This window comes from Lotus japonicus, chromosome 1, assembly GCF_012489685.1.
Source record: "Lotus japonicus ecotype B-129 chromosome 1, LjGifu_v1.2".
Classification (NCBI taxonomy): Eukaryota; Viridiplantae; Streptophyta; class Magnoliopsida; order Fabales; family Fabaceae; genus Lotus; species Lotus japonicus.
Window position 1 is genome coordinate 87597546 of NC_080041.1, and position 21103 is coordinate 87618648.

The 21103-nt window shown below is 34.6% G+C and overlaps 1 protein-coding gene and 2 long non-coding RNA genes across 14 annotated transcripts; 1 reads left to right on the top strand and 2 right to left on the bottom strand.

Annotated features, from left to right (window-relative positions):
• Positions 1-1172: 1172 nt before the first annotated feature.
• Positions 1173-4589, bottom strand: LOC130727460 (uncharacterized). Of its 3 annotated transcripts, none has more exons than XR_009015289.1 (6): positions 4205-4589; positions 3082-3209; positions 2930-2976; positions 2542-2645; positions 1596-2115; positions 1173-1452 (listed from the first exon to the last, which is right to left on the bottom strand). It is a non-coding gene; the product is annotated as an uncharacterized LOC130727460 (long non-coding RNA). The 3 variants fall into 3 exon arrangements; XR_009015288.1 differs by having other exon boundaries at positions 2930-2995; positions 3105-3209; positions 4205-4588; XR_009015287.1 differs by having other exon boundaries at positions 2930-2995; positions 4205-4588.
• A 760-nt stretch (positions 4590-5349) lies between these two features.
• On the top strand, positions 5350-9111 carry LOC130727461 (uncharacterized). Of its 10 annotated transcripts, none has more exons than XR_009015295.1 (7): positions 5350-5746; positions 5869-5960; positions 6084-6173; positions 6312-6467; positions 6620-6774; positions 8437-8514; positions 8752-9111. It is a non-coding gene; the product is annotated as an uncharacterized LOC130727461 (long non-coding RNA). The 10 variants fall into 10 exon arrangements; XR_009015290.1 differs by having other exon boundaries at positions 6348-6467; XR_009015298.1 differs by having other exon boundaries at positions 6351-6467.
• A 2057-nt stretch (positions 9112-11168) lies between these two features.
• Positions 11169-12095, bottom strand: LOC130710458 (uncharacterized). The gene is made up of 4 exons (XM_057559741.1): positions 11937-12095; positions 11582-11672; positions 11387-11471; positions 11169-11298 (listed from the first exon to the last, which is right to left on the bottom strand). The coding sequence occupies exons 1-4, from the start codon at positions 12093-12095 to the stop codon at positions 11169-11171; spliced, it is 465 nt and encodes a 154-aa protein (XP_057415724.1).
• Between the last annotated feature and the right edge of the window lie 9008 nt (positions 12096-21103).

Sequence of the window (21103 nt, forward strand, 5' to 3'; positions counted from 1 at the left end):
GTATCTTCTATACAATAGTAACCAAATGTGATTGTGTTATGAATATTTGGATGCCCATCAGAGTTAGGAGTCCATGGGCCAGACCCACATGTATACTTGTTCAACACTCTAAACCTAATAGTATAAATACAAGGGAGTCTGTACCTAGCAGAGCATCCCCATCACACTATTTCTCTATCTCTTATTCCTCTATTCTCCTCTCTTATTTACTTGTTTACTCTTCCTTTTTGTATGATAAAAGAATATTTAAACAAAAAGGAAGATTCATAACAGATTGGAATTTATAGAAGTGGAAAAGTTTGTCTCACGGGATTCTTTATTTTTGTGACATCATTAGGTAGTTTGAGGTGAAGTTTGAATTAATTAATCTTTAGGTTTTAAATTTTCTTACTTATATATAGCTCTTAAATGATATTAATTCATAATATATAACTAATATTTTTATACTTATATTTTTTTCAAATATGTTTAACTCAAATATATGTTTTAACTTTTAAGTAAATAATTACTTTGATAAGATATATTTTCTAACCAAGTTTTCTAACGTAGTGGTTCAGCATTTCGTCATTTAAGCAAGTGGTTAGGGGTTTGAAACCCAACTCTTGTGAATAGAAAAAACTCTTGCGCTGACTGTGCAACTAAAGATTACTCTCATGGTTGTCATTTGTGGTGATATAAAGGCCAAGACCAAAGAGAAATTACATAAATTTTTGAAATCAATGATTCCCATGTGGTGGAAATGAGTTCTATGCCATTGAATTAAGTGGTTCATTATTAAGGAAGAGTTTAAGATTGCTATCATAACCATGACTATGTGTCGATGTGTCCTATTATTTTTTCATGATGAATAAACTAATTAATTGCAACTATTACAACTATCACCAAGGGCAAGATCAACACTCTCTTATTTCCTTGCCATTTCAGAACCCACTATGGAATATGCTGCATCAAGGAATGGACACTAACTATAATAACAACCTTGCCACCCACTTTGAAAATGAGACAGTGCAATGTCAATTTGAAGACACCCCTTATTTTCATACTTCCATAAATATTAAAGGGTTAAGGGTCATATTAGTCCCTGTGTTTATAAAAACGTTTGCGTCCCTCAGTCAAAAAACCGTCAGTAACTGTATTATAAAACCGTCAGTAATTGTATTATAAACCGCCAGTAACTGCAAAGAAAACACACTTAAAAAAATCCCTTCATTACAACTCAAAAGTTGAAAAGATATACATATAGTTAAGAAGGATCTTATCAAAGTTTCTAATAGTAGGAAGGAAATGAAGAAGGATCTTCTTAATGCACTATGCATGAAGAAGGATCTTCTCTTCAGCTTTGGTTCTCTCTGATTTCATTTTTCTCGCCATCTGGGACAGTGTTTTCCCATAAAGTTGGGTGTAAATTGGAGGAGAGTGAAATAAGCACTTCCACCTACATCTCCGCGCTGCCTGTAGAATAAGTAAAAAGAACCAAAGGTGGTGAATGGATCAAATGCTGAATGCAAAATATAAATCAAAGCCAAAGAGAACACCTAATGCTAGGGTATGCATGATGCAACAAAGAAAGTCGCGAACAAAACAAATGTACGCACCAGTGATCTGCGCATCACACGACCAATACCCTGCCACCATCAAACCATTTCTCTGGTCTCTGAAAGGGGTTAATTTTTGACCCTGCAAGCCCTGGTTTCAGAGAATGCAGAAGAGAGTCACCAATAAATACCAAAATAATCATTATGGTGGTGAAACACAAAATGAAACCAAAGAAGGGGAAGTGAACAACAACAGAGTTACTCATCTGATCCAGGCCATGAAGGTGGCAGGTCAAAGTGACAGAAGCATGGAGGGGATCCTAAACCTTAGCGATCGAAAACCATTTGGGTAAAAGGGGAGGCGAACATGGCTTGGAAGACAGGTTAAACTTGAGAAATCGTTCGGATGGTAGAGGAGAAGAAATTGAACCATTTGGATGTCTAAAACAGAAGCACAGGGAAGCTTGCTTGGAGGACAGGTTCATCTTGAGGAACCGAACAAAGCACTCTGTGTTTGTAACAACAACTTGATGGACCGTGGAGCGTTTGGTGTTTGTATTGCTATGGTGAAGAATGAGAGCTGCAAGAGTGACAGACCAGTTTGCATAAACAAAGGTGAAAAAGGCAAGAAAAGAGAGTTTGTTTTCAACATAAGGATAGGGTGAGGATCAAGAATAATTGGTCAATATAAAAACCAACTGACGGCCATGATTGATTCTCTACAATAAATGACATAATTATAGAAATAACCATACAAAAAAATTCAATTGTAAGTAATGATTTATGGAAACAATTTCTTGTGAGCAAAAAAGAAGAAGAAAACAAGAGTTCTAAGTGTTTTAGACATAACACACATAAGGAACTCATAGATAGAAGTACAATAAAGAGTGAAAAGGAAACACCTGACACAATCAATAAAGAATAACTGATATCTTTATTCTGCATAACACAAATGCATATTGAAAGTAGTGAAAAAAATGAAAAGATAAAGGAATTAGAGAATTACCCATGCGGTGCTCTAATTTTCTGATATCTCCTCTGATGGAGCAGGGATTGTTCTTTCACCTCATAAGTTGACTGGATAGGGTAGCTCCCTTGATATTTAGTTCACTGTCAGAAATTTTACCAAAACGTTCAGTCAACTCATTCAGCTTATAGTCAGAATTAAATGGAACAATTTATAATAAAGTGTCAAAAAATGACAAATTTGACTAATATTAAACATATTGGATAGTATTAGATGACATATAGACATGCAAGCACATCTTAAAAAAAAAGTGCTTGAGAAAGCTAAAAACAAATCTTAACAAATTTTCAGTTAATAAGGTAGCAGGCTTGCAACAATAGGAAATATTAATCTTCAGTGACTTTAAAGAGGTCGAGGTTAGAATTACCTCAATGAAAGTTCCCACATAATCTAGAACAGAAGGAATATTGGCTTCTGCAGAATCAGTATATATCTGGAGTTAAATGAATCAAGATTCAGAGTTTAATAACATAACAAAGTTATAAGAATTCAAATAGCAAGTATAATTGGTCAAATTACTTAGCAAATAGATAACCATAGACCTCCATAGAGCTAGAGAAGTAGAGGCTTTTTGCACGATTCAAATTGAGCTTCAAAGAACCAATAGAAAAGGGCCCTCCCACAGTCTTCATTAACATTGATATAACCTGAAAAGTGTGAGAATGATTCTTTAATGAAGGAAGTAGTTAAAAGACATAGGGACTGAACAGACAGAATAACATTCATATTAGAAACTAAAATCGACATCTTTGGCCAAAACATTGCCTTTACTATTCTTATAGTGCTTCTAAATAGTGCTTTGATTGCACTTAAACCAAATGACAGTTTTGGCCACTTCTTTTAACCAAGGACCTGGACCTAGAGTAGTAGTTACCTGTCTTCATTAAAAATGAACTGATGACACAACATGCTACAAAACTAAAACTCTTAGCAAGATCTCATAAAAGATAGTCTAAAGTATGAAGACAGCATAGGACATACAATATTGTCAACTCTAAGCACACACCCTAAACTCCTGTACCTAGCTAAAAATACAAACTCATTAAGCAGACACTCTTCTTCACTATTTTAATATTCTACAAACCATATCAAATTTAGTAATACAAAAATATAGAGATGAAACTATCCTTGAATAGAACTGCAGATAGACTGCACAGACTAAGCTATCCTAAGCAAAGCATCTTGTTGATAGACTACATCATGAACAACAAACAATAATTAACACAACCAAACACAACTAAAATATACCCACAACGATATATATTGCAAAAGGTTATTGTTGCTGCAACAAATTGGAAACAAATGTTACCACAAACATGAGAGACTACAGGAGATGTGGGGGGGAATTATTACCCCTAAATCTAAGCATTGCAACCTGCAAAGGTGAAATTGCATCACCAAAAACTACAATCTGAGTTAAAATTGATGAGCTTAATTCATAAAAAAAATTTATGAAATTATCAGCCAACAATGGAAAAAAGAGTATAAACTACAATCGAAATGATTGATTGTAACTATGGAGAATGAGTGAAATTCATATGCTGGTTTATATGATAATGACTTAACACTGCATATGAAAGTGAAGAAAAAGAAGCTAATATGGAGGAAGAACGAATCCCAGATGCGAGAAAGAGAAACAAACCTGGAAAATTGCAGAAAGCCTCTCTCCCAAATCTGTCAATTTCGGAACCCTAGAGAGAAACTGAAGGGAAGAAGAACGTGATGCAATTCAGAAGATGATTGCAGCGAGAAACTGAAGGGAAGAAGAACACGGATAGTTACTTCAACTCAATTACTCCATGGCTTCCAAGCGGACATGGAGATTGCAGAAGACCTGAATTCCCATGTCAAACGTGATTGCAGCGGATCCTTGACTGAAGCAGAGATGGCCAGATACATAAAATTCTCTGCGGAAGGCTTTAAATGGTTTTGAAACCCTAGAGAAACGGCTCAGAAGGAGAAAAGGAACGAAACGTCAGAAAGGTGAAGTGTTTCTTTCTAACGTGAATGAAGGAGAAAAGGTGAAAAACGTTTCTTTTTTTTGAACCTGAAAAGCGTTTCAGATTGAATGAATGAAATGTGAAACTGATACAATTGTGAATCAACGGCTGAGATCCAATCTGACTGAAATAGAATGCTTCTTTACAAAAATATCCATGTCCAAGTTTAATAGTTTTTAGAATAAATTGTTGAATGACTTTTTTACCTTCAAAGCTGCAGAAACTCTGCTTTTATATATATTATTATAGAAGATTATAGATAGATTATAGATAGATAGATATATTTCATTTACAAATAATAAAGAAAAAATTACTAATACCACAAACCTCGGAGTAACGGACACAACATGACGGTTGCAGTTCTCACATAAATACATCTTCTCATCATAATATGCCTTTTTGTTACATTTGCAAAAATTGTACCACCAATCCTCCCACTCATTAACACCAACGACGGAACAATTCTAAAAGACCAAGGATTTTTTTTGAAGCAAGTTATATTTATCTACTTAATAACTAAATAAGTTAAACATAATTTTTCAGAACCATCTACTTTGCTAACCTCTCCACAATTCTTGATTTCTTCAATTGATTTATTCTCTGACATTGTAAGGAAATCTACTACTACAGAAATGACATTTTGCCACGCCTCAATTGCCACGGTTATGGGCGGAACCGTGGCAAAAGCTCAATTGCCACGGTTATAAGCGGAACCGTGGCAATAGGGATAATATTTTATTATTTATTTTGAGGGACCGTGGCAATTGAAATTTTCTGCCCAATTTTTCCTCTCCCTCCCACATTCTCCAATTTTTTTTAGAAGAAAACCCTAAAGCTGTGCAAACCCTCTCCCTCTTACGCTCTATCCCCCTCTCCAGACTTCATCGTCCTGCCGACGAAGCTCTGATCTATTCCCGTCCCTCTCCAGACTCCATGCGGCAGTGGAACGCATGTTGACGGAGAGGCGAGAGAAGAACGGAACAGAAATCGCCGCCCTCTTCCAGCAGCTGCTGAGAACAACTTCGACGGAGAACGGCGACTTTGTCGGAGTGGGGGACGAAGTTACAAGGTGCGCTGCGACTTCGATGGAAGAGAAGGTCTGGGTGAGGAAGCAAAAGCGTCGAGAGGGACTGCGACCTTGGGTGAACAGAACAGCCAAGCATCTTTTAACTGAGTTCTATTGAGTAATTTCTTACATGTCTTGGGCTTTTGGTTAATTATTTCATATTAGACAACCCTTTCACTGAGAGTTATACCTCAGCTAAGCATAACTTTGGTTAATTATTTTCCATTTTCCTCTTATCAGATTAGCCAAAGAGTTTTTGAAGTCACAAGGAGCAAGAGTTCTACTGATATTTCAAAGCCTGAAGCAGTTGTGTTATCAGGCCCTGATGCAAAGTAAGATAGTAGTTATGTTGGAGTAGATTTAGGCAACCAATTTCTTTTAGGGAAAGATTATTTTAGAAGTAAGAGTGTACCATTTGAGCTGTACAAAAGGCGCACATCTGTATTTGTTCGCAGAGAAACTTTTCTAGACATTATCTGTGATGCTCTGGCTGAGTACAAGTATATGGGTCCCAACCAGAGAGAAGACTTGGCTCTAGCCTGCAGGTACCACCATTGTTTTATATCTTTATGTGGACAATATTTATCTACAGTAACCTAAATAGAAGCATGGAAAAGAATAAGTCTCACTATCGTTGCATCATATGCTTGGATCTAATGGAATCTATTAAGTTATATGATTAGATATGGTTTGCCTTGGTTTCCATTTTCATGATCAAGGAGAGATGGAACAGATAAAGGAGAGATTTGTTAAATTGCTATTGGGGGAGGATATGTCTGGTGGAGGAAAGGGTGTTTCATCAACTCTGGCACTGTCAAATGCATTCCCAAACCTTGCTGGTATGTTGACTTTTTACTTTCTTTATATGCTGCCTGCTTGAATCATGATGGATAAACATTATGATGTTACTTCCATTTCATGAGCTCTTGATAGAAGAAATGTTTCAAATAGCTCTTGTCAGTTTCTCATTGTTTTCTTGCTGAGAATGCAGCTGCTGTTTTTGGTGAACAAAAGCGCCTAGAGCCGATGCTGCCCAAGAGGAAAGCCAGATGGAGAAAGGAAATCGATTGGCTTCTATCAGTGACAGATTATGTTGTTGTGATGGTTCCTACTCAACAAAAATCAAAAGATGGATCCAGCATGGAGGTAACCCTCCTCACTCACCCTAGTTTTCCAATGTTCCTTATTGTCCCTATGATAGTTGCTATATGATTGATCCTCATCTTTGAATGAATAAATGACAAGTGGTGGTTACCTACACCTAAGGTTTGCTAAAGTTCATTTGACTGAGGGAGCACACGCACACACTTTTGCAATATAGTATAAATAGGGGTAGGTGGGTATATTTAATGAACTTTAGAGATCATTTTATCAGGTGGTGATATAGGCTGCCGAACTTAGGTTTGGTTTGTTTTGATTATGCTTAAATGTCATTTTGGATATGTTTGATAATATACATGTTATTTGTTATTTCTTGCATGTACATGTTTTCGTTTTCTTGATAGTGAAAGTATGCTGGTAACTCATTAAAACTAAGATATGACCATCAAAATCACAACTGATATCACAGTTTGATCTGTTGTTTCAAATTTCTAATGATGATTATTATAAAAACAAGGTGATTCATACCCTTTTCGTGATCTGATTTCGGATTTGAATTTCAAATGCATGATGTGTGGCTAACTATGTACTGGGTGTTTCACATCTTTTCTTTCTATTAATATATAATATGGTTTATTCTCAAAAAAACATATTGATAAGGCTGGGCATGAAACAACCAGCAAAGTACCAAAATACAATTTTCTGATATGTCTTATACCCTGAGTAATAAAACAAAAAGGTATATTCAACTAGCATTACCGCATTAGTATCATCAATTTTATAGGTTTAATAGGCTAATTTGTTTAATTGAGTGTGGTGTGTCTTTAGGGTTCTCATCCCTTAGCTTTGCAGTTACTTTCACTAATCTCCTTTCTGTGCGTCTCTTTTTCTTGTTTTCGGCTGCCTCAATTCATAGACATGGTCAAGGGTGTTGATTTTCTAGTCAAAGACCTCAAAGGGAGAATTAGATTTGCTTTTCCTCAAAAACCTTCTTTTTATGCAATTTTTAGGAGAGCAATCCAAGAAACATCACTTCAGACTCTTATATTAAGTTGGAATGTTAATGATTAGGAATTGTTTTGGCGTGCAAGTAGAAGACTCAATACATTAATGAAATGGAAGGAAGAAAATGATAAATGGTTCCATGCTTCAAGGGCCCAAAATCCCATCAATTAATCAAGAAAAAGTGAAAACATAATCATCCCATATCCAATTCCACTTCTAGTTAGATTATTTTGTGTGAGGCTCTCGGCAAGTATCTGATATGTCTTTGAGGGATGATCCTTTTATATTGCTATGCTGCTATTGCTTCTGCCCCTCTATATTGCTATGTATTTTGAGTTTCTCTTGGATGGGTGCTGTTTCATAGCTTGACCCGAGGAGACTGGGATTTCTATGTTGTTGTGCAGCATTTGGCTAGGCCAAATTTGGCTTCTCTTGCTGCGTTTTTCTTCTTTAGTTGTTCTTTTATTTTTAGACTAGCTAGTTTTCCTTCAAAACTGTGCTAGTGCAGTTCTTGTACTCTGTTTTTGCTATTTTAGTAAATCACATATGTAGTTAGCTGATTGCTTAATTAACCATTGATTAGTTAGATCTATTACTGTTTTATCTTCATTACTATTTGATAACAGCTATGAATATGTACAAGAGCTGATTGTAGTAACTCGAATCTGACTTCAAATATTGCTTTTGGCTTTGTTTGATTAGATTTATTTGAAGTTGTAGATCGAAGAGCCAAACTGGTTGCCACTGACTTAGAGGACTAGTCTGATTCTAAATCTCCAGGTCTGACTCTTTCCTCTACACCCTATATTTTTCAGCAATTAACTCATAGTGAATACTTTATCTGTAATTGGGCCTGTGTTTATTGTTGTAAAGCTATGCTTTCAATATGATCAAAAGATTAAACTTTCAAAGGGTAAATACCTGGTGATAGTCCTTACACCTACATTGACTAAATTCTTAATTTTTCCTAATTTTAGTGTGACTCTAAATTTTGTTACTTTTACCATCATTTTGCAGTACTTCTCTGATTTTCAATTTGCCTTCTACGATGAGGATCAACTGAATGAAATTAAAGAAGAGTGAGCTACTTATGTGTTAAAGAATTTTGCATAGTGTGGACTGCTATGCTTTGGTGATTTCAAGTAGTGGGGGTGTTTGGGGATGTTGTCAAGCTGCTATTTTTTCGTCGATAAAAGAGGCTGATGATGAGTCAATCTCATTGCTGTTTTTTGTTGTTCAAGCTGCATGTTTTGTCATTCTTAATTCATGCTTTTAACTTATGTAGCTTGCTTGTTTAATTTCTTGAGAGAGTATGTTCTCAACAATTAGTATTGGTTTATTATTGTTATGTTATTTGAGTAATTCTCTTGGCTTTAATATGTGAATGTTGTTCTCAACATGAGATTTTATGTAATTTATTTTTCTTGAGAAAATGGACTGCAATTTATGCACAGACCAGGTTAAAATAAAAAAAGAAAAAAATCTAGCTGTATTGCAACGGTTAAAAAACTGTGGCAATAGAAGCCATATATTGCCACGGTTACACGCTTGACCGTGGCAATATGTGGACTCTATTGCCACGGTTAAGTGCGTAACCGTGACAATATGTGGACCCTATTGCCACGGTTACCCTTTACGAACTGTGGTCATAGGCGAATCAATTGCCACGGTTCGCCCTTGAACCGTGGCAATTGAGCAATTGCCACGCAGGCTATCGCCACGGTTAAACCGTGGCAAAAGGGCGTGCGGAACCGTGGCGAAAAGCCTTTTCTGTAGTAGTGATCCTCTTCTTGGATTGCTTTGACAGAATCCCCTAATTGACTGAGTCCAATTGACAGAGAGTTATTCATTTCAACATACCTGACATAATAAAATTATTTTCAAATTAAATAAGTCTTAAACTATACATAAATGTTTATATATATTCTTTATACAAACTTCTGCTTCAGACATAACGCTTCCTTCAAATCGGGTAAATAGCCAAGTTGGTCCTTGAATGTGTCACCCGCCTTCAAGTTAATCCCTAAACTTTTAAAATGCATCCCGCGATCCCGAAATGTGGCAAACGTCATTCAAATTAGTCCCAGACGTTAAAAAATGGAACAGACGTTAACAAAATCCTTTTTTTTTTAATTTTTTTGCCTTGCTGGAATGCATATGTGGAACTAGGGTCTTGAGAAAACATTTGGATGTCAAATTAATCCCTAAATATTGTATACTAGTCCCCAATGTAAAAGTTAAATATAATTTCCCAAACTCAACAACAAGAACAAGAACAAAAAGCTGCTGGAAAATCAAACTCCCAAATCCAGAAACAATAAGTAAAACCCAGAAAATTAAGCCTTGAAACAAAGAACCCAAACCTAGTTGAAATTTTCATCCCAAATACAAACCATGAGGGTAACTAAATCAAATCTTGGCCGCATCTATGCATTCCTTCTCTTCTGCATCACATCTTGTTTCTTTCTTTTCTCAGACAAGACAAAACAAACATAGGGTAACTGCAAATGTATATTTGGTCAAATAAAGATGAAGGGTGCCTTAGATCTTGTTTGAGACCACTGTTGCATCTCCCCCAAACCCAGATGAAATTTTCATCTCAAATCAAGGTCGAGAACAGGAAGGAAGATGAATGATTGAACCTCCTATGGCTTTCTTTGAGGCTGTACAATTTTTTTTAGAAAGAGATAGAGGAGAGAGGTGACGCTTGCTAATAAGAGAAGGTTAAGGGGAGAAAGTATTTTAGGGTTAGAAAAGGGGGAGGGGGCTGATTCAGATTTTTTTAGAGAGAGGGGAATTGTTGTAGAATGAAGGAGAAGAATTGAAAAATTTATGGGTTTGATTTTCAATAGAAGAAGACTAACAAAGATGAATATAACATTAGAAAAAATTAGGGGTTTCAAAATTTCTATTTTTTTTCTTCTGGAATTAGAAATTTTTCTGGGTTTTCAAGTTTAAACTTTAAACTTGAAGATGGAAGAAGATAAGATAATAGAGGTTGAAAATGATTAGGGATGAAGATGAGAAGTTATGATAATTTTTTTTTTATATTGAGGACTTGTTTGCCACATTCAGGGACTAATTTGACGTCCAAATGTTTTTCAAACACTTCAATTCCATGTAGGCAGTCCAACTAGGAAAAAAAAAATTCGTTAATGTCCGTTCCTTTTTTTTAACTTCAGGGACTAACTTGAACGACGTTTACCACATTCAGGGACCGCGAGATGCATTTTTAAAGTTTAGGGACCAACTTGAATGCGGTGGAAACATTCAGGGACCAACTTGACTATTCACCCCTTCAAATCAGGATTAAATATAAGTTTTGTAGCACCTTGAACATTCTGCAGAGAGGGTTTTCCTACACCCGGAAATCTACATTAAATATACTTCTTCACACACTTCATGTTCAAAATATTTAAAAAAAACGAAATAATTTAACTACCGTTAAAAATCTTCGCCTTAGCAAACTGAATTATAACAACAACATTATTAATATCGCCATCACTTAGGAAGGAATTCAAAATATCAACATATACACCAAACAAAGCACATTCAATTTTCACCCTGCATCAACCCAAATTTAAAATCACTTCCACATGAATCCACATACACAACATATATTAATGTACTTATTATATTTTTAAAAACTTACCCATCATAATCTAATTCAATCAAATTCATCTTCACACCACTTCTCTCTTGTGTTAACACCCTCTCTGTCCCAATACTAGTAAGAACTCCAATAACATTTACATATTAAAAAAAGATAACCCATCAAAAAATTTAACATATTGTAATCAACATTTTCCTTATAATATATCACCAACTATACAACAATTAATGTTACCTGCTAAGTAATTCGTGTTGTATTCCTGATTCACTATTTCAGCAACTGGAACAAAGGTGTAAGGTTCAATTGCAATTGGATACTTCTTCACCTGATGAACAATAGTATCTAACGTGAAGTTTAATTTGAAATCATGTTTGGTAGTCCTAAACTCTCGTCCGTTAGTCCCAGCACAAAACTTTGAAATGCAATACACTTTTCCTTATGTCATCACGCGATCAAATTTGTAGACAACAGTCTTACCCACAGTAGCATGAATTTTAGTTCTTTGCATACATTCAAAAATATAATGTTATTATTGTTCTCATATCATACTCAATATATAATATTTAACTGCATTACATAATTCACTAACCTTTGCATCCATAAGAACCATCTCAAGAGAATTAGGAATTTTGGAACCTTTAAATCCTTCCGCCAACCACTTCCTAATCACTTTCACCGTAATCTTCCAATCTTCCTTCTCCTGGGAAATTTTCGAAACCTCATCACAAACCTGAAATATCTTCGCCATCAACACCAAAATCACACTTATATGAGAGCCTACACAATTATGTTTGCTGTGAACTTGATGTGCTCAATCCATCCAGCTCCTTGCTATTTATAGAACACTTGACTGGCTTCAGTGGGAAACTAAAATTTGAATCTCATTCATACTTTCACAATTGTACCACAATTTCTTCATTTCACATACACAGTGTCAGTAATATTAATATTGTTGACTCTACTTCAAATCTTCTTACTAAAGTAGAACACATTCTTTCACCATCTTAATGTTTTCAACATTTTCATTATAACACCTATAATGCACTACCACCTTCATACGCGAACCTCTTAGACTTTTGTAAATTTTTCAAAGTTTCATTTGTCAAATTTCCATATTAATCCCTCTCAAAAACCCAACGTGTCCTGCATGCACTGGCTATTTTATTTTTCCTATGATCATGCTTTCATAACCTGGATCAGAAAAAAGTCCAACCTGAACATGCAATGAGACACGTGGGCTACATGCACTCTATCTATATACAATTGTCTTCATCATAGTATCATAATACAATTACATCGGCCAAGAGCTCATGACTTATAGAAGTTTGCATGCATCCAATCCCATAACAACATCCACTTTACTAACCCCATGAACTTCTTAATTTATAAAATTGGATGAAGCCATTAAGTCATCATAGCATCCACACATAACATATCCATCACCAATACCGCGAACAAATTTTATGCATCCACGTGTCCACACCACAAAATCTAACAAAAAATTAAGTAAAATTCATCTGTGCATAAGAAGGGGGCACGTCATCCATTCATTGCTTGTAAAAACTTCTGAATTGTATCTATATAGATAGATTCTTTATCAACTTCATCCTCCAATATCAACAAAAACCCATAAAATAACTTATTCATCATCATCTACATCATTCTTCTTCCATCATCGTCATCCTCCAATAACAAAAAAAAATTATTCATCAAACCTAATGTTGTAATAATTACTCAAGGAGTAATAATTACATAGTGTTCCAAAATGACAAGTGTGTTGATTTTGCATTGAATGGATTGGAATGAAGTCCCACATAGAAAGTGGAGCAACTTTCCAAAGCATTTATATATCATTAAATGTCAACCATTCAACAAAGAGACAAAGTGAGGATATAGTGCCACATGTGCATGGTTTGGTGGTCCCAAGCTTTTATGTCACATGTTCCATTCACACCATCCCTCGCCGGTGTCGCCACCGGCGACACCGGCGTGGGCGTAGAGGCGCTAGTGGCGGCTTGTAGACGGCACGGCACTTGAGGCACTTAGGTTGCAAGCACACCATCTCAAGAAGTTGTAGAAATACAACCTGAACCTGAACCTAGGAAAAGTAAGAGAATTCGAAAGACTAAGAACTTAGGTTCAGATGAAATCGATTCTCAACTCATTTCCTTTTACCTTGTTGAAGGTAATTGTAAGAATGATGTGCATAAAATTCCTATTATTCTACAATTAGAGGATGATCCTAAAACATATAAGGAAGCCATGGCTTCAAGGGATTCCTCTTTTTGGAAAGATGCAATCCGAGATGAAATGGATTCAATCTTGTCTAATCAAACCTGGGAACTAGTTGATCTTCCAAAAGGCTCAAGACCTATTGGATGTAAATGGGTGTTTAGGAAAAAGTTTCATACTGATGGAACATTAAACACCTATAAGGCTAGATTAGTAGCCAAAGGATTTAGACAAAAAGAAGGTATTGATTACTTTGACACATATGCACCAGTTGCAAGAACAACCACAATTAGAGTATTGTTTGCATTAGCCTCAATAAATGATCTTGCAGTACATCAAATGGATGTTAAAACTGCATTTTTAAATGGAGATCTTGATGAGGAAATTTACATGGAACAACCAGAGGGTTACATACTTCCTGGAAATGAACATAAAGTGTGCAAACTAGTAAAATCTCTATATGGCCTAAAACAGGCGCCAAAACAGTGGCATCAGAAATTTGACTCGGTCATAATTTCAAATGGATTCATTCCGAATTCTTGCGACAAATGTCTATACACAAAGGTGCAGAACGATACTGCAATATTTCTTTGTCTTTATGTGGATGATATGTTTATCATGAGCAATACCAAGGATGGAATTCTAGAAACAAAGAATTTTCTAAAGTCCTCCTTCAAGATGAAAGATCTTGGACAAGTTGATACCATTTTGGGGATTAAAGTTAAAAGAAATAGTGGGGGTTATGAACTTAGTCAAACACATTACATTGAGAAAATGTTAGACAAGTTCAAACACCTACGATTTAAGGAAGTAAATACTCCCTTTGATCCTAGTGTCAAACTTGAAAAGAATAAAGGAAGGGCAGTGGCCCAGTTGGAATATGCAAGCGCTATTGGATGTCTAATGTATCTAATGCAATGCACCAGACCCGACATTGCATTCTCTGTCGGTAAGATGAGTAGATACACTAGCAATCCAAATGATGAGCATTGGAAGGCAGTTGCAAGGATATTTGGTTATCTTTCAAAAACCAAAGATCTTGGACTTCATTATGATAGGTTTCCAGCAATACTAGAAGGATATACCGACGCTAGTTGGATATCGAGTGCTGGAGATCATAAATCCACCACTGGGTGGATATTCACATTGGCTGGAGGAGCAATTTCTTGGAAGAGCAAGAAACAGACGTGTATTACCCTCTCCACCATGGAATCAGAATTCGTGGCTCTAGCTTCTGCAGGACAAGAAGCTGAATGGCTAAGAGATCTCCTATTGGAAATTCCATTGGCTAAAGAAAATGTTTCAAAAGTGTTGATACATTGTGATAGCCAAGCCACCCTAGCCAGAGCATACAGTGAAGTATATAATGGGAAATCTAGACACATAGGTCTGAGACATTCTCTTGTGAGAAAGATGATTAAAGATGGAATTATCTCACTGACTTATATACGAACAAGCTATAATCTAGCAGATCCTTTTACTAAGCCACTGGCCAGAGACTTAGTAAAGAAAACCTCGAGAGGTATGGGATTAAAACTCCTTGAGTAAGAGTTCCAACAACGGTAGCAACCCAATCTGAAGTTATGAAAACCTTAACCTAAGATTCAATGGGTAACAACAAATCGTTGATTTGGATGACAATGCAACATTAAGCAACAATGTTGACTATTAGATATTGAGGGTTGAGTATCAATATACTCTTAATGAACTTCATGATCGAAATATGTGTTTTTGCGAAAATCACATACGATATGAACTTCACCTATATGAATTTCGAGATGGTGCCGTCTCAAATGAGAGTTGGAGTTTCTCTCATAAAAATTCACGAAAACAGGAAAGCACATGGCCATAAAAAGTGCTAGGCGAGGAAAATGTAGGCGAAGGACCACAAACGAGTGTGTGTAATTTTATGCCGGTATGATCATTAGGAATATGGGTTCAAAGCACAGCTACCTAATATTTCGATTATACTTTGCACATTATTTACTAAGGTTTAGTTCAAATCGAAAGATACTAAACTGTATTAACATTCAGGTGTGTCTATTTCTGGAATTGGCATTGTCATTTATGTAACAAGTGGGGGATTGTTGTAATAATTACTCAAGGAGTAATAATTACATAGTGTTCCAAAATGACAAGTGTGTTGATTTTGCATTGAATGGATTGGAATGAAGTCCCACATAGAAAGTGGAGCAACTTTCCAAAGCATTTATATATCATTAAATGCCAACCATTCAACAAAGAGACAAAGTGAGGATATAGTGCCACATGTGCATGGTTTGGTGGTCCCAAGCTTTTATGTCACATGTTCCATTCACACCATCCCTCGCCGGTGTCGCCACCGGCGACACCGGCGTGGGCGTGGGCGTGGGCGTAGAGGCGCTAGTGGCGGCTTGTAGATGGCACGGCACTTGAGGCACTTTAGCGCGACGGCGACGGCAACGGCAACGGCAACGCGGTTGCCGTAACGACCGTTTGTTTTGCTCGTTTTGAATTGGAACATTGCGACTGTTGGGAACAGATATATCTGTTGGTAACAGACACAATATATGAAGGGTCGCAACCTTATACATTGTTATGTTTTTGCCTATAAATACAGTGCATATTCAGAGTTCAAAATATACATTTTCATATCCTCTGTTTCCAGAAAATCACTTCCCTAGTTTTCATTAGTCTTGTGCAAACTCGAAGCAAGGCTGATTATCCTGAGTATTCTTGCATCCAAACTCTAAGACGAAATCAGAGAGTGCTTGAAATACTTTAAGGAAAGTGATTTCCATCACGATCAAGCCTATTTTTTTAACACCTAATTAACAAGAAAAGAGACTCTCGTGTCGGTAAGAACCCACGACAGTGACATTGTTATTGTTGGATTTATTAATTCAGAGTCACCCTTATTAAGATTTGATAGACTTAACATCCCACCCCACGACGCTTAACATTGAAGCCCCTTGAGGACTGTGTACTATGAGGAAATAAAGTTGTGTCCTCATGAATAACAATTGCTTTTGGCATAGTGGTAAGCGCTTGATCCAATAAGTGGTATCAGAGCAAGATCATGAGTTCGACTCTCTCGGCTAATCATGGGTTAGGGCCGACATAACTGCATGAAACGATGGTTCTGGCCGATTTAGTTCTTGAACGAATGGAGATGAGAAAGGGAAGGAAGAGAAATGTTTCATTTATTGGGTTGAAAGAGGGGTGTTGGTGGCTTAACGAGGAGAAGAGAGAAAAAGGGAGGTTGTGTAGAACAGGAATAGGAAGTATGGTTGTGCACTACAACCTTGCACGGCCTTTCCACTGGTGAACCAAACATTGAAGCTTTTTCTTGCTTACCCCTCACCATTTCCTTTTGATAGGGTCAAAGAGTGAGAGCGCGTCAAAGGAAAATCCCTTCAACAGAGCACATGAGGGTTTGGTATTTGTGGTTTAGTTTTTTTGGCATTATTATCTCTTTTTTAATGTGAATGCAACCTGAGGAGGTCCTAGAAGAAGGTTAATTTGGCATTAGAGGGGACGTGGTGGTGATGATCCAGGAAGAGGTTGAAGGGTCCAAGCTAAGAGAAAGATCAAGAATCTGAGTTGTGATATATTTTCACTATATTTTATCATCTCTTACAAATTATTTCCACCTTTTTTTCATTTCATCTCTCCATACTGTTTATCACACCACATATCATATCACTCATTTCTCTCTATGTTAATATCTCTAGAGGTGTTGAGTGAAAAGCTGTGGACGTAACTTAGTTCACACCTACATCTGCTTTGAATGAGTGACACATATGCAAACTCTGTTTTCAGTTTTGACGGAAATTAGATGGCTGAACCTAATTTTCACAAATTAAAAATTGAGGAACAAAATCGTTAATTTTAAATATTTAGTAGACAAATCGCACAAGCAATACATGAATGACCAAAAGTGAAATAGCCAATAAAAAGCGCATTATGTTCGCACTGAATGTTTGTAGCCTCTATTGTATGTCTGTAACCACTGAATAAGATATCAACCATCATCACTTTAACTTCATAAATATAATAATCTTTCAAAATTGATTCCAATAACACTACCTAAGTTATAAATAATTAAAATCACGTGACTAATTAATTGTGGACTGATTTAGCAAATAATATCTTTTATTATTAAGAGTGTCTGAAGTGATTGTTTAAAAAATTGCATTAAATTTTTATCAAGTCTAAATATCTATATATATCTTTTCCCCTAGTTTAGAATCTTCCGCAAGTGTGAATCTTATAAATAGAGTTTTGGGATGTGGACAACAAATAGGGTAACAACAATAAACGCATACATACATACATACATACCATAACATTGAATTTTGTCAGTTCTCTAAATTTTTCCAGTTCCTCTGCTCGCAGCCACTATGGCCAAGACCAGTACTATGATGAGAACAATGACTCTGATTGTTTTGCTTTTGGGTACCTTGTCTATCATATTCGGACTTGTAGCTTGTTTGAAGACGGTAAGCAACCCAATTAATTAATATTCAGTAATAGTTTCTGGGAAGTAGATCTTTACTCTCTGATTTTTTTTAACAAAAGATTTTTTATCACTATTATAATACACATGGAAAGTAGATAATTTACCATATATATAGAGCTAAAATTCTAAATATGCGTGTGTTGTGTTTTTTTTTTCAATATTTTGCAGCCTGAGCTAGTAACCACCAAGGATGGTGTGACATTATGCAAGTTTTCAAATGATCCAACACTTGTTGTATTTGGGTATCTTTCTGTAGTTTTTCTTGTTGCAACCAATGTGGCTGGATGTCTTTCTCTATTCTACTTTTACAAGGAAAGGTATGTTTCACCATTGGATTTGGTCAAGATCAATGATACTCGACGCTGCACCCTATTCACGATCGGTCTTTTATTGTAAGTATTGTTTTTCCTTACACTTTCTTTGCCCAGTTTTATATATGAATAAATTTTTCAATCAAGTATATATATATATATATATATATATATATATATATATATATATATATATATATATATGTGTGTGTGTGTGTGTGTTTCCTGGTCCATATAGATAAAAGATTGATATTCTGATTACCTCAAAATTTTAGGATTTTCGCTGGAGTAGCTGCAACTTGTATGTTATTACTTGGAACAATAACTGAACAAGTTCACCTTTCACAGAAAGATCTCCACTATGCTTGCTCCAATTTAGGTGGAAATAGTTTTAACCTTTTAATTGGGACCTTTTTTTCCGCTTTTTCGGGCATCAGTTGGCCGGTGTTAATGGCAGAGAGATATAGCTATATAGGAATAACAAAATAATGGTAAATTAAAGAAGAAGAGGAGAAATTTAACACATTATGCAAAATACACTCTGATTGTTGTGTTATTTTGAATTAAGAGGCTTTATTGTAATTGTCTAATTTGATTTCATGAATCAATGCTATGTATCTGCACTTAATTTTCTCTCATCCCTCACCATTATTAACGGAAATTTCCCTTAGTTTTCTCATCTTTCGTTCAAGGTTGTTTGCACATCTTCAAATACAATACACTAGACATAATATCCGTGCGTTGCACGAGTTTAATTACAATATTTTTTAATATTGTCTAAATGTTATTATAGGTTACATAAAAATTCAACTAATTTTAAAAAATTCAACTAATTTTTAATTATAAAATATACTAAAATAAAAAATAATTGCGTTAAGAAATTTCAATAAATATTATTAGAATTCTCTTTTGTAAATAGTTAATATTAATATCACTAAATTTAATAATTAATATTTACTAATTAGTAATATTGTGACTTTAAAAAATAAAAAATATTTTATAATATGAAAAATCATACAGTTAATTTAAAATATATTGAATTAAGTAATAAGTTTTTAATATCATCAGATAAGTTGAAATGGAATTTTTTCGAACTTTATACTTTATACTAGGAGAGCCATTCGCCGGGAGAGACAACCACAATTTTCCAAACGGTTATACACCTATGAAGATCAAAATCAATAATTTAATTTCAACTTTTTGAATTATAAGAAGTTATCAATTTAAGTGAGTAAAATATTATTTCGTAAAATTAGTTTTTTTCAACTTTTGTAATAATTATTTTCCTCAGTTATGCTTCCTCAAGTCATTTTTAATAATATATAATGAATAAAAAATTATTTAAAGAACTTTTTGTTACATACACACATACATTATACTCAATAGTAAATACCTAGAATTTATAATTTTTAAAATATTTTACCTAAATTATTTATTAATAAATATTATTTTATAATTGATTAATTTTAATTCTTAATTAATATTTTTCATTGATGCAAAAGTTAGTCAATATTTAAGTTTATAAATATCATTATTTAATATAGGTAGTTGAATAGTTTTTGTATATTCAAATTTTTCAGTTTTTATTTTTAATTTAATATATTTATTACAAATGAGATTTTTTTTTGTTAATTGTATATTTTAATACAAATGAAGAAATATTTTAATGCTTAATGTACTTAATGCAAAATTCGAAGTGTCTTTAAAATCTATTTTTCATGTTTATACATACTCATGTATAAAGTTTTATTTTAGTTATAAATATTAAAAAAAAAACCCAAATTAAAAAGTTTTACATTAGTTATAAATATAAAAAAAATATTATTAATTATATAATATTGTCATTAATGTAAATGTAGTAAATTAAAATAATATTATTATTTAAAAAAATTCCTCAAGTTGTGATTAATAATAATAATAAAAATGATATTTGCATTTAATTTTAAATATGAGAAATTGAAAAGTTTAACAATTATTAATTAATATTTTTGTTTTTATTTTTATTATTCAATGTATTTATTACAAAGGAATGCCTTTGTTGTTAAATGCACTTAATGCAATAGTTCAAGTGTGCTTTACATATATATATATATATATATATATATATATATATATAGACTGGTATTGAACATGTGTCATGACACAAATTTACAATATAAAAATAAATTGAATACACATATATATATTATAAAAACATTCAAGTTTAAATCAAATCATAGTAAAAACAAAATTTGTTAGTTGTTGAATGTGTATTTTCTTCATCATCAACAACAACAATTTGCAGTTATTGTTTGCTTGTAACTCTTAAAAGCGTCACATACAATTGACCATTACTAATGTCCTTTCTCGGTATTGGACTTCACTCAACACTTGGAAAAGCTAAAATGTAATGGGCAGTCGCAAGCTCGCCACGTAAGAAGTTGTGTTTGGTCCCCTCCCCCTCTAAATAACTTTAAGTTTAACATAGAAGGATCGGCTAGAGGCACTCCGTGATTAAGCGGTATTGGTGGGGTTTTGAGAAATTCAAACGGTGATATCATAAGAGCTTTCTCCATGACGTCTGGGGTGTTGTGGGTGTTAGAGTCTCACATTGGCTAGAGATGTGGCAAATCAAGTGGTTATAAATGGTAGTGCAAAGCTCAACTCTTGAGCTAGCATTTGGGTTGAGTTAGGCCTCCCTAATTCTAATATGGAATTAGAGTTTATCCTAGA

Bases quoted from the DNA above. Each gene is read 5' to 3' on its own strand.
- LOC130710458 (XM_057559741.1), bottom strand. From the start codon at position 12,095: ATGGCGAAGATATTTCAGGTTTGTGATGAGGTTTCGAAAATTTCCCAG. The intron at 11,673-11,936 runs GTTAGTGAATTA...ATTGTTCATCAG, and splicing joins TGGTTCTTATGGATGCAAAG to GTGAAGAAGTATCCAATTGC. The intron at 11,299-11,386 runs GTAAGTTTTTAA...GGGTTGATGCAG, and splicing joins ATTGAATTAGATTATGATGG to GGTGAAAATTGAATGTGCTT.